Source organism: Bos indicus, chromosome 3 (assembly GCF_029378745.1).
Source record: "Bos indicus isolate NIAB-ARS_2022 breed Sahiwal x Tharparkar chromosome 3, NIAB-ARS_B.indTharparkar_mat_pri_1.0, whole genome shotgun sequence".
In the NCBI taxonomy this organism is placed as follows: Eukaryota; Metazoa; Chordata; class Mammalia; order Artiodactyla; family Bovidae; genus Bos; species Bos indicus.
In genome coordinates this window covers 97845042-97858953 of record NC_091762.1, presented here as the reverse complement: position 1 = coordinate 97858953, position 13912 = coordinate 97845042, and the positions used below count along the sequence as shown (strand labels likewise).

Here is a 13912-nt window from a genome sequence, read left to right as displayed (position 1 = left end):
GTCATCACCACCATATGCTCAAAAGCACATTCATCGCCACTGTTTCTTTGTCAGCACTGATGCTCACAAGTGCCCTGCCAGGTAAGTAATTATTATCTTAATTATGCAAGAGAAACTGCAATGCATCAGAGAGGGAAAGTGAATTCCCCAAGGTTACACAAGAAGTAGGCACCAAAACTGATACTAGGTCTCCTGGTTCCTTATCCAGCAAACTGCCCAGGAAACTCCAGCAAGTGACCTCACAGGACTGTGCATGAACTAGCCAAGACCAGCTCATCACATCCTCAGGAGCTGGGGTGAAACTTCTGATGAACTCATGGGTAGTCTGAAAATTGCTCCTCAAAAACATAGCCCCTTTTTCTTCTTGCTTTCATACCACCATCCAAGCATTCTCCCCCATCCCTCACCTGTAATTGCCCAGGTAGACACCATCAGGGTTGAGCATGGGTGCAATCTTGAAGACCAGGTGTTCCCGTAGGACACGAGCAATAGGGTGCTGGCTTATGAGGAAGTCAATGATCCCTGGGAAAAAAAGAAGCATCTGGGTTAGTGTCAACATATTTCAGGAAGGAGGGAGCACCTTTCCTCAGCTGGGAAAAACAGTGAGAGATCAATAGGTGATGTGGGGGCCTATGTTGTTAGCCACTGCGGGTACATGGCTATGAATTAGGTATTGCCCAGTGAATTTTACAAATAATATCTCTGTTTCCAGGAGACAGCTCAAGATGTAATATTGAAGTTCAAGGCCTGGAGGACAGCATGTCCTGCTCAAGAGCACAGGAAGGGCCTCTAGGAAAAGACAGCATGTGAGCTATGCCTTGGAGTCTTGACAGACAGAGATAGGGGAGAGGCAGGATAACTGAACAATAAAAGCAGAGTTGCTCCCTAATGGGTCCACTACTAGCTAAAGGCTGACATTAGTTTGGATGATTGCGGGGCCGAGGACCTTGAGAGGTCTCAGTCCTCATGAGGCTGATGAGTACACCAGGAAACAGAGAGAAGTCACAAAAAGACAGGGAGGTTTTGTCAATACCCCCAACTCTACTCCTTTCCCCACTTAAAGGGTCCTCTGTTTCCAGACTCCAGGGCTGGCTGCCTTCTCGGCTTCTCACTAGGACAAACCCCACCTTGCCTCCTGGTCACCAGATTTAGGACTGTCTCCTCCATGACTCTTTTCCTATAGGCAGGCAGTCCCCGAGTCTCTTCTCTGAAACTAGCAAATCTGCCCCTCATCTCCATCCCCCTGCCTCTCTTCTGTTCTAGGCCACCATCACATCTAGCCTGGATGAGAGCAACCAGAGCTGGCCTAGGTGACAGCAAAAACCTCTAGAAGGTGCCCTTATCACTACAGCCACAGGGATTGTCCTGAAGCCCAAACCTGACCCTGTCACCACCTTTGTTGATGTCCTGGCCATGGCCTGCACACATCTATAGGGGAGGAGGTAAGGAAACAAGAACTGATCTTTGCCCCGACCCTCTCTATGTTTCTACTTATTCCTCGGAGACCTGAAAAAAATAGACAAAATGGAACTCTGGCATTCCATGAGACACCTGCCATGCTGGAAACTGACAGGAGAGCACACAACCCTTCCAAAAGCACAGAAGGAGAACTGAGAGAGCTCTTCCCCTGCTGGAGAGAGCAGAAAATGTATCAAGGAGAAAGAAGCTTTGAGCTGGGCCCTGACAGATATGTAGGTTTTGACAGCCAGACAGGAGGAAGCAGCGGGGTAACTAAGAACAATCCATGTGCCCAGTGGCGGGCACTTAGCTATTGGAATGATAAGTCACTCTATGGCACGTTCCAGAGCTGCTGTGACCGGGGAGGGATATCTTGGGCTGAGAATCCATTGGCAGCCGAGAGCCAGTTGGACATCATTTACTGCATGGCTGACGCGGCGGTAGACCAGATGCCCTAATTTATTTGTTGGTTTTCATAGGAAAGCTGTGGTTTGCTAGTAAATAGGCAGGGTAATGATGCCAAGCACCCTTGTTAGGGGCTAATAATTGCTTAATCTGTCCACTAATTGACCCCAGCTCCCGGGGCAGCCCTCCATCAAGGAGCCAGACAGTGCTCAGGGCCTGGCCATGCTGCCTCAGAGAATGGCTTCTGGAAATGGAGCAGTTCACTGTGAGCCATCCTCCTTCACAGATGAGCAGATTAATTGTGCTGCCGATTAGGCAGCTAATAAGAGGATGAGAGGAAACAAAGCCAGACCGGAGGCTGCAGCCACCCAGAGTGAGCGTGGGGCAAGGAAAGCAGAAGTTTTAGACTCATCTCTTGGCTAGAGGTCAGACTCAGTTCAACAGGAATCTTTCCCATTGAGGAGGAAATTGGGAGGAGATCTTTCACCTTTATTTGGTGTGGGGAGGGGTTGGTAAGTGAAGAGGAAAATGAGGAGAAATGCCAGAGCAAGAGTGGAGAGGAAATGCCATCCCCCAGTATGGGCCACAAGTATGGAATGGACCAAGGTAGCAAAGAGTGTGCAGACTTGGAGGTCTGCATGGACTCCTCACTGGTTGTTAGTTTTCTTTGACCAGTTTCCTCATCCTGATACAGAGGTAATGATCTGGAAGAATTCTGTGGGACTGACTTATAACTCCTGCATTTTGACTGCTGGTCCCAGCACCTGAGCATTGGAATGTGCTCTCATAAAGTCACTTAGATCAAAGGTTGGAACGCAGTGGGGGTAATAAAAATCAGAATGCAGCCTAGAACTAGGTGTTGTGGTCTGTGAAGCTGACTGACTGTGGGATCTGGGAACAAGGATACTGAGCTGGAGAAGCCAACAAACCAGGAGTCAGAGAACCTGGGTTCTAGTTTTGGCTCATCTTTAAACTCAGATGAAAGAACAGAGTAATTCCCAAGGATGCATCCCACAGTGACAGGTTATGATTCCACCTACTTCATTCCTTTCCCTCAAAGTACCAGAATCCTCATCTGTCAAATGAGGAGACTACACTTCCTCCTTCTGGGAGACATAATCCACCCCCTGAAGATCAGTCTCTGCCCCTTCAGTAAACAAGTTTGCAGATCCTTCATCAGGAAGGTGGAAGAAAGCAGGACTGGGGGCTAGACAGGGTGGAGGAAGAGAAGGAAAAGTGGCAGAGTTTGGAAATGGAAGCTGGGTGGCCGACCTCACTGCCCTGTGCCGACCTCACGTGGCCGTGATGACCTGCATCAAACAAACCACAACTAAAGGTTCAATATTGCTATTTCTCCTGCTGTACAGAGCCAGGCACACAGCAGATGCCCAATAAATGCCCATTGGTAGATTAGCCCCAGGAATTCATTTGACCTGGACAAAGTAGAGTGTTAGTTGAGCTGATAATTACTTATTCTATAAACATTCACAGGATCAGGTCCATGCCAGGAGCAGCTTGTCATTCCAAGATGTATAATAGGTTCCTGCTCAGAGGGGCGCATGGGGGGACAGCAGCTCCTACCAACAAAGGCTCTCATGGGAACAGCACAAGGAGCCCTAGGAACCCCGGGGTCTCCCGACCAAGCCTGGGAGTCAAGAAGGGATTGTGGAAACTTAAAGAATGAGTAGAGTGAACCAGACGAAAGAGGTGCCAGGAGATGGTGTTCCAGGCAGGGGAAGTCTTACACAGAGATTAGTAGGCGAGACAGAAGACAACCTGTTTCTTAAGAGAGTTCTTCAGTTCCAGGTGGCATAGCTTCATGACTAAAGGCACAGACATTCAAACTGGACTAAATCTGTGGCCTTAACCTCCCTGTTTCTCAGTTTCCTCATCAATTAAGAACAAGACTAGTATTATAAGGATCTGAGTTAGTTAATGTGAGCAAAGTATCCAGCACATAGGAAGTGTGTTGTTTACTCAATTGCTCTTATTTGGTTTAGCTGAAGGTGTGGGGTGGGAAGATGTTAAGAGAGAAGCAGGAGAGGTAAATAGGGGCTTGCTGGTCCTGCTGAAGAATATGAACAGCTCAGGAGAGCCATTGCCAAAGTCAGGGTCAGATCTGGCCATTGGAGATAGTTTCCCCTGGCTGCAGCCTGGAATGCGGTTTGGAGGGAAGTAATAATAATAATAGATGGATGTCCTGAAGGTGGAAAAGGCAGTAGTAGGAGCACGAACCTAGCAGAGAGCCAGCAAAGATAAAGAGGCTTGCAGTCAGGAACCAGGGTCTGGCATGCTGGTGACCTGCAGGGGCTCTGCACTGACCAAGACCCAGAGAGTCACAAGGATGCCACTGATGGAGGGTAAGCATTGTGGGTAGATGATGACACTGATGAGAAGACTACTTGTCTACCACCCCCAGGAGCAGCAGAAGTCTTGGCTTAAACCATACAACCTTGGGGAAAGGTGACACCAAGATTACAGAGATTAAGTTTCTGGCCCCTGGCAGAATGGGGCCTCGAAATGGAAACTGAGTTCAGTTTTAGAAATGTAAGGAAAATTGTAGTTTCAGTACCTCTGAGTGTGGGGGACTGAGGCTTGCATCTGCTGTGCAAATCTATCTTCTGTCCAGGCTGTGAGCTCCAGAAGGGCAAGGACACAGCTCCAGCTCTTGGCCAGAATTTTGTCAGCATCCAGCTCAGCACTGGGGCAAGGCAAATGGTCAATAGATACGTGTGAAATGAATGAATAAAGATGGACCCAGGAACTTCCTGGTTGTCCAATGGCTAGGAATCCATGCTTTCACTGCTGAGGGCACGAGCTGAATCCCTGGTCAGGGAATTAAGATCCCACAAGCTGTGTGGTGCAGTCACAAAGAGAGATGGTCCAGTGACAGGTACTACTACTATGTTCAGTAGCTGGACTGATTCCACTTTTCAGACAGGGAAACCAAGTCGGGATGGTGACATTATTTGCTGAGTGTCTCCCAGGGGCCTGACTGGGATTCAGTCCAGTTCTACTGGTTTCAAAGTGGTACCATTGCCATGAAACCAACATGGGACGAGCCAGGAGTCTATTTGCATGGGATTTGCAAATTATTTGGATATATGCTTGCATGATTTTTCTCTAGAGAGTTCTGTGTAAGGTATTGCTGCTCTCTCTGCTAAGAGGAAGGATACACAGTGGGAAGAGCCCAGGCTTGAAGCAGGACATTTGGGGTCCAGTGGAGGGGTGTCTCTGCTGGGCTGAGTGTGGGTCATGTGACAGGAGTCCTCTAGGCTCTACCCTGACTGCCCGTAGCTGAGCGCAAGGACCCAGATTATGGAATCCCAGGAAGGCTGGCCCCGAAGAGCCTGATGTTCACAGAGTCTAAGTTCTAACCCTCCCTTCTCCAACTCTGCCCATTTCACAGACGAAAAGACAAGCTTGGGAAAGTAAAAGGCCCCATGACAACCCCTTCCTGGATCTAGTTTCCTGCATATATGAGGCTGTATGGGAGAGAGCAGGGAGGAGGAGATGAAGAAGAGGTGCGGGATAGAGGAGGGAGGAAAATGATGAGAGAGAGGAGGGAGGAAGGGGCAAAGGTCACCACTTCACTGTGGGCAGTCTTAGCTTGTGCTTGGTCCTGGTGTCCTGGTGGTTGTGTGTGTGAGAGAGAGAGTGTGTGTGTGTGAGAGAGTGTGTGTGTGTGTGTGTGTGTGTATTGTATGAGTGTGTGTCTTGGTGTCCTGGTGGTTGTGAGTGTGTGTGTGCACACATGCATGTTCTCACCATCCTTTGCCTGGCCCACAGGACACCCCTGAGGAGTGAGCTTCCAAGGGAGGGCCTGGTGGGCCCCTTGGCAGCTGGAGGGGGGCTCCATAAATCCTCACAGCAAGCCCTGGAGGACCAGGTTGCTGCCATTTTATAGGCAGAGAAACAGGCTCTGAGAGTTAAGGACTTGATGGGGGTCCCAGTGAGGGGATGAGAGTGATGGGACTCTGACTCAGGTGTCCCGGTGGCTCAAGTCTGAAACCTCAGCTCTGCCCACTGCCCAGCCACCTCCAGACGTAGGTGTACCTCTCCATGGCAGCCTTTCACACAGGTGGGCTTAAGGATTCATTTACAAAGGGCCTGGAGTTGACAAGTGCTCTGCAGATGGGACTTTTCAGTGAGCGATGTCCCACCAACTCCAGGAAGCTTCAGGGCAAGAACACTCCCTGGACCTGAGATCAAGTCTGGGCCAAACTTCTAACTTGCAGCCGGGTCTCCCAGCAGGTAAATGGAAGGGGTGAGCTAATGGCTCTTTTGGCGAAGGAGCCGAGGAAGGAAGGCAGCACATGGGGTACAGGAGTCACGCACCTGGGTTTGGGTTCCCAGTGAGGATTAGAGGAAGTACTCTGGGCACCTGGAAGATGCCCCATCAATGCTGCCTCCCTCTCTATAAATAGTACTTACTCAGCGCTGACTGCACACCAAGCACCATCTTACATGTTTTATGGACACTAACTCATTTCATCTCCACAACAACCCTCTGAGGCAGAATTCCTATTATTATTTCCCTTTAGGGAAAAAGGGACTGAGACCCGGAGAGGTTGTGGAACATCCCCAAGGTCACCGTGTACGGAGTGGGAGGGCCGAGGTTTAGTTCCAGGCAGCGAGGCTCCAGAGATCCGGCTCACACACACACTGCTACAGGACCATGCAGGGGTGGCCTTGACCTCTCACATTGGAGCTTCAGAGGAAGGACAGTTCAGCTGCTTGGAGGCCAAGAGTGGGGGTTTGGGGAAGCAGCCGTCCCCCCACCAAGCAGAGCCTTGAGAAAGTCACAGCCCTGCCCCCCTAAATGCCACCCACGTTGAGCTCTGCCACAACAGGACTTCACTCTGCTCCCAGCAGCAGGTGCAGCAGCAGCTCGGTTGCGAGAACCGAGGTCCCAGCCAGATGGGGATGACCAGGCCTCACATGTCTGTCCTCTGCTCAAGGTCACGGAGCCAGTTAATAGGGAAAAAGAGTTAACAGAACCAAAGGTTCTCATCCTCTCAGGCCTTAGATTCTATCGCCCTACCCAGAACAAGGGAGGCTGGGGAGGGGTCCAGCTGAGACCTGGGTCTGGGGAAGACAGCCTGAGCTGCGCCCCGTGCGGCTGTAGTCTAGGGTGTCCCCAGGGGGCTGGGAGACCTTCGGGGAAGACCCTGCCTCTGTTCCTCACTGGCGAAGTGGGGGAACGCTGCCTGTGTTCAGCTGTCTCAGGAAGGATGAACTGTGTATCTCAAGGGAAAGTTACAGAGATGGGGACAGAGGAAGACCAGGACTTGGGAGACAGGCCCCAGGGCCACATCCACCATGGATTAGCTGTGTGGTCCTGGGCGCGCCACCTCACCCCTGAGCCTGCGCAGCCTCACCTGCACATGCATATTGGATGCTGTGGGGCAGCCTGAGCACTGAGTTCTTCCAGGTGAGAAGCTTGGCCTTCTAGTGCTTCCCACCCCTGAGAGGGTAAAGGCTTGGGAGACCCAACTTCAAAGCTCTTCCTGCACTTTACTGACTGTGTGAACTGGAGGTTCCTCTTTCTGAACTCAGATTTAGTATCCTAAGCCAAGACAGACTTTGCTCCTCAAATAGTCCCATGAGGTGAATAAGACAATACCCATTTCACAAATGCAGAAAATGGCACTCTAAGATCCAGCCCTGGGCCTCAAAAAGCTCAGGTTTAGAGGGAGAACAAAAAAATGCAAAACAAACGTGTAACAAATTGGGGCAAAAAAGATGACCACTGAGCAACCCACAATGCAGAGCCAAGGCAGGGGGCTGAAGGGTCGGGGCCAGGGGGCCCAGTTCAGTTTGCTCGCTCTGTCGTATCTGACTCTTTGCGACCCCATGGGCTTCAGCATGCCAGGATTCCCTGTCCTTCACCATCTCCCAGAGCTTGTTCAAACTCATGTCCATTGAGTCGGTGATGCCATCTAACCATCTCATCCTCTGTCTTCCCCTTCTCCTGCCTTAAATCTTTCCAGCATCAGGGTTTTTCTAGTGAGTCAGTTCTTTGCATCAGAACACAGCCAAAGTACTGGAGTTTCAGCTTCAGCATCAGTCTTTCCAATGAATATTCAGGACTGATTTCCTTTAGGATGGACTGGTTGGATCTCCTTGCTGTCCAAAGGAGACAACACCACATGTTGTCTTTTCTCCAACACCACAGTTCAAAAGCATCAATTCTTTGGAACTCAGCTTTCTTTATGGTCCAACTCTCACATCCATACACGACTACTGGAAAAACCATAGCTTTGACTAGATGGACCTTTGTTGGCAAAGTAATGTCTCTGCTTTTCAATATGCTATCTAGATTGGTTATAGCTTTTCTTCCAAGGAGCAAGTGTCTTGTAATTTCATGGCTGCAGTGATTTTGGAGTCCAAGAAAATAAAATCTGTCACTGTCTCCACTTTTCCCCCATCTATTTACCATGAAGTGATGGGATTGGATGCTATGATCTTCGGGTTTTGAATGTTGAGCTTTAAGGCAGCTTTTTCACTCTCCTTCACTTTCATCAAACGGTTCTTTAGTTCCTCTTTGCTTTCTGCCATAAAGGTGGTGACATCTACATACCTAAGGTTATTCATGTTTCTCCCAGCAATATGGATTCCAGCTTATGCTTCATCCAGCCCAGCATTTTGCATGATGTTCTCTGCATAGAAGTTAAATAATCAGGGTGACAATATACAGCCTTGACATACTCCTTGCCCAATTGGGAACCGGTGTGTTATTCCATGTCTGGTTCTAACTATTGCTTCTTGACCTGCATACAGATTTCTCAGGAGGCAGATAAGGTGGTCTGGTATTCCCATCTCTTGAAGAATTTTCCACAGTTTGTTATTATCCCACACAGTTAAAGGCTTTGGTGTAGTGAATAAAGCAGAAGTAGATGTTTTTCAGGAATTCTCTTGCTTTTTCTATGATCCAACGGATGCTGGCAATTTGATCTCAGGTTTCTTTGCCTTTTCTAAATCCAGTTTGAACATCTGGAAATTCTTGGTTCATGTACTGTTTAAGGCTGACTTGGAGGATTTTGAGCAGCTAGCATGTGAGATGAGTGCAATTGTGCAGCAGTTTGAACATCCTTTGACCCAGAGAAGGTACTTGAAATGAACCTTGGGAGAGGAGGGGGTGTTTGCCAGGTGGCAAGGAGTAGGCACAAGACTTCCTAGGCAGAGCAGCAGCAGATGCAGAAGCCCAGTGGTGGGAAGAAGAGAGTTCTTCCAGGGATTAGGTTGTGGGTGGGACTGGCATATAGTGAGATGTGGCAAGAGCCAGGTCATGGAGTATTTTCAATGTCACGCTGAGGAGTTTGGAGGTGACCTTGAGAAGGTAGTGGAAGGCATTCAAAATCTCTGCCAAAGACTAAAGAGCTGGTTGAAAAGCTGCAATACAGCTTGAGGCCACTGATAAACTCAGCACCACTCAGACTCCTCTTGGGGGAAGGCAGGGTCAAGGGGGAGAGCACCTGAGAACTACAGACTTCTCTGTGCTTCAGGCCTCATCTGTGAAAGGGATGGTGACCCTGCCCTCTGTCTGCTGCCCACAGAGGGGGCAGGTATGGGAGCTTGGGCTGCCAGGGATAAAGTATCAATAATAAGGCTACTGTCTTTTCACAAACAAGGACAAAACAGTTGCATCTGATCAGCTGGGGGAATGGGGCTGCTGCCAAGATTAGTAACGGACAGATGGCTGCCAGTAAAGGAGGTGGTACAATCCGGATGGCCCTGGGAGAGGTTATTGCAAGGACAGGGGAAGAAGGAAGCTGGAAGTGAGATGCTAAGGAGGCAGCTAAGGTGGCTGACTGGGGGATCCAGAACCCCTAGCCAAGCCTCTGAGCTTCTTATCTTTGGGTGATCACTCCCTCCCTCTGAAGTGCAGGCTTCTTGTCTGAAACAAAGAGGGAGGCAGCGGTGCCTGACCACAGCCCTGTAAGAACTTGAGCTGGGAAAAGAAGACCCTATGTGTTTGCAGAGTGCCTTACAGTTTACCAGGCAGATTACCTGCCTCCTCTTCTCAGATCCCCATGAGGAACGGGTGACATCTGTTGAGGGTCTGCTGCATGCCAGGCACAGGACTGGGTGCCTGTTTACATTCATCTCATGCCAGCTTCATAACAGCCATTGCAGATAGGTATTGGTATATTGGGCTGCCCAAAATGTTCATTTGACTTTTTCCATGAGATATAATGAAAAACCCAAATGAACTTTTGGGCCAATCCATTATGATTATGATTATTATTTACACTTGAGGAAACTGAACTGCTAGGAAGTGGCAGAGCCAGTATTTGACCCCAAGACTGTCGGATGGCAAATAGCCATTATTTCCAGAGCAGCATGCTGTCTCACCTCCATTGGTTTTATCATATCCTTTTGACCTCATGGTCATTTTGAGACAAAAATGAGATATATTACTTAACTTCCCCAAAATTCTGTTTTTTTCATATGTAAAAATACAGCTAATATTAGTTTCTCTGACATAGAAAACTTAATATAATCAAATAAATCCAAAATATTAGGTTAAATCAACAAAATAACATAAAATGTGTAAAGTGCTTAGAACAGTGCTTGGCCAAGCTTCCCTGGCCTTCATCATCTCCTCGAGTTTGCTCAGATTCATGCCCACTGAGTTGGTGATGCCATCCAACCATCTTATCCTCTGTTGCCCACTTCTCCTGCCCTCAACTTTTCCCAGCATCAGGGTCTTTTCCCATGACTTTTCGTATCAGGTGGCCAAAATATTGGAGCTTCGGTTTCAGCTTCAGTCCCTCTGATGAATATTCAGGGTTGGTTTCCTTTAGGATTGATGGGTTTGATCTCCTTGCAGTCCAAGGGACTCTCTAAAGTCTTCTCCAACACCACAGTTCAAAAGCATCAATTCTTTGGCACTCAGCTTTCTTTATGGTCCAACTCTCACATCCATACATGACTACTGGAAATACCATACCTTTGACTATATGGACCTTTGTTGGCAAACTGATGTCTCTGCTTTTTAATATGCTATCTAGGTTTCTCATAGCTTTTCTTCCAAGGAACAAGTGTCTTTTAATTTTGTGACTGCAGTCACCATCTGCAGTGATTTTGGAGTCCAAGAAAATAAAATCTGTCACCGTTTCTATTTTTTTCCCTATCTGTTTGCCATGAAATGATGGGACCTGATGCCATGATTTTATTTTTTTGAATGTTGAGTTTTAAACTGGCTTATTCACTCTCCTCTTTCACCCTTATCAAGAGGCCCTTTAGTTCTTCTTTACTTGTTGCCATTAGAGTGGTATCATTTACATATCTGAGGTTGTTCATATTTATATTGCTACTAATTGATACACACACACACATATATATATATACATACATGCATGTATTATACTGCTGGCTAAACATATATTTTATATGTTAACTACTACATAATCAAAGTTCAATCTTAAAAAGATATATTTGAGAAGAGAAATTACCTCTGGTTGTCTGATATGAAGTATACATTCCTGTTCATGATAAGTATTTCAAAAGTCGTTAAGTGACTGATTGAATGAACAAGTAAGTAGATAATTTTCAATTCTTACTTCCCCAGTCTACCACACTTTTGTCAATACACACATTGACCTGGGACCAGATTTTGTTTTCTTTTCTTTTTTCTTTCTGGTGGTGATAGTGGGTGGGAGGAGGCCAGATTTTTTATTTTTGTAAACTACTGGAGACTAGTGACAGAGAAGGCTATGGCACCCCACTCCAGTACTTTTGCCTGGAAAATCCCATGGACAGAGGAGCCTGGTAGGCTGCAGTCCATGGGGTCGCTAAGGGTCAGACATGAGACTGAGCGGCTTCACTTTCACTTTCCTGCATTGGAGAAGGAAATGGCAACCCACTCCAGTATTCTTGCCTGGAGAATCCCAGGGACGGGGGAGCCTGGTGGGTTGCCGTCTATGGGGTCCCACAGAGTTGGACACGACTGAAGTGACTTAGCAGCAGCAGCAGGAGACTAGTGAAACCAAGCTAGAAAGTGCAGACAACTCTATGACTCATTCTCAGTACCGCAAATACAGAAGAACTATTTTGAGCCCTTCCTATTCATTTGCACATCCACCCATCTGTCTGTTCATTCACCCATTCTTCCATGCGTACATGTAGTCCATAAACATTTAGTGGGACAACTACTAATGGGGATCAGGTGTAGCCTCTTGAGAAGTGAAGTAAATTGTCACCCAAGATAAGGACTCTGCATGTGGCCACATGGTCCCAGAGGCCATCAGTGCCCCAGTTGGACATGGGGGTTAGGCACAGTACGCTCATGAGGTCTTGCAACTCACCTTGACACACGAATGAAGAGGGTGTTTCCCCTGGGTGGACTCGTCCTGTGATGAATACCACCTTCTGCTCTGCCCCCTCCCGAAGGTTGTCTGGAAGATAAAGTGGAAGAAGGTTGCTAAGGAGGAGGGGAAATTTCAGAGGGGAGTTGTTACGTGGGGCAAAGGTGGAGGAAAACGGTTCTCTCCATTTCTCTCTTAAATCACTGGGTTTGCTCAACCTCTAAGGCCTAGCCATTGCTGATGAATTATTGTATTATGTCCCTTGTTACCCAATATTAAAAACCACATTCCTGTTCTTTTGTGCAGTTGACCATATTAGTAGTACAATCATCTAAAGAAGTCATATGAGCAAAATCAAATCCCAGATGCACTGATTGTGAAACTAGGGAAGTTATGTATCCTGAGATTCAGTGTGCTGCTCCATAAATGCGGATAATAAGACTTTCTTCATAGGGTTGTTGTCATAATTAAACAGGCTTACATATTGCTGCTGCTGCTGCTGCTAAGTCACTTCAGTCGTGTCCGACTCTGTGTGACCCCATAGACAGCAGCCCACCAGGCTCCCCCGTCCCTGAGATTCTCCAGGCAAGAACACTGGAGTGGGTTGCCATTTCCTTCTCCAATGCATGAAAGTGAAAAGTGAAAGGGAAGTCGCTCAGTCCTGTCTGACTCTTAGCGACCCCATGGACTGCAGCCCACCAGGCTCCTCCATCCATGGGATTTTCCAGGCAAGAGTGCTGGAGTGGGGTGCCATTGCCTTCTCCAACATATTGCTGAGTACACAGTAAAAATTCAGTAAATGATGGAGTAAAGAAGGTAGCTATTTACATTAGTAATAACAGCTGCCATTTAGTTAGCAACTGGTGTCAGGCAGGTTGTATACATTATTTATTATCCTTACAGAAACATGGCAATCAATATTCCTTTTATTGGGGCAGAAACTGAGGCTCAGACAGCTTATATAATTTGTTCAAGTTCTACCTACACAGCTACATAGAGTAGATCTGAGATTAGAATCCAATTCTGTTTGGCTTTAATGAAGTAAGAGGGCCCAGATTTCTCTTTCATCTTAAACAACTAGAAGTTTGTACAAGATACACAAAACAACTGTTTTCAGACATTGAACAAGAGTCAGTGCAAGACTCATTCCCGAGGAAAGGGAAACCAGTGAGGTGCACCTATGGCTGTCCCAGCTGTTTGCCTGGAGGCCCACCCCAGGCCAAAGGGCAGACAGTCGTGTCCTGACAGAGCAGGGGCATCTCACTCAGGAAGTCAGGGAGTCTGAAACACGTAGTAGTTGTGGGAAAACTGTACATTTCAGAGGAAAGGGAGATCTGTAGACAAAAATTCCAGAAATCCATAAAGAGCTCCTCATGAGTCTTTGCTGGGTCCCAAGATGTACATAAATGAGGTGAATCTCCATGGCAACGATATCATGAAAAAATGGTCAGGGAGTGGTGAACTGCACATTCTCAGGGTTCACAGAAGGGTGGGAGCCATCTGAAACCCCACCTTCAAAGTAAAAGTCTGCATTAATCATTCAGGACATTCAGAACCCAGAAGGGGCCACACCTTAGTGGTGTGGCTAAACCACTCTAGACTCACTCTAACAAAATTTTAAAGTAAATCTCAAAAGGGTTGAACTGAACAAAATGGTTTGACAATCTGCTATATAAAGTCCAACTCTCTTTAAAGGAAGATAACTAAATATAGATATTCAACAATGCATAATTCAC

The 13912-nt window shown here is 47.5% G+C and overlaps 1 protein-coding gene across 5 annotated transcripts in view; it reads right to left on the bottom strand.

Annotated features, from left to right (window-relative positions):
- AGBL4 (AGBL carboxypeptidase 4) overlaps positions 1 to 13912 on the bottom strand; it is a 1471661-nt gene that overhangs the window by 134384 nt on the left and 1323365 nt on the right. For all 5 annotated transcript variants that reach the window (XM_070786575.1, XM_070786574.1, XM_070786577.1 and 2 more), the window contains 2 exons: positions 12177 to 12266; positions 408 to 522 (listed from right to left, as the gene is read on the bottom strand). In XM_070786575.1, coding sequence (XP_070642676.1) covers positions 408 to 522; positions 12177 to 12266 — 205 coding nt within the window. The remainder of the gene's footprint in view (positions 1 to 407; positions 523 to 12176; positions 12267 to 13912) is intronic.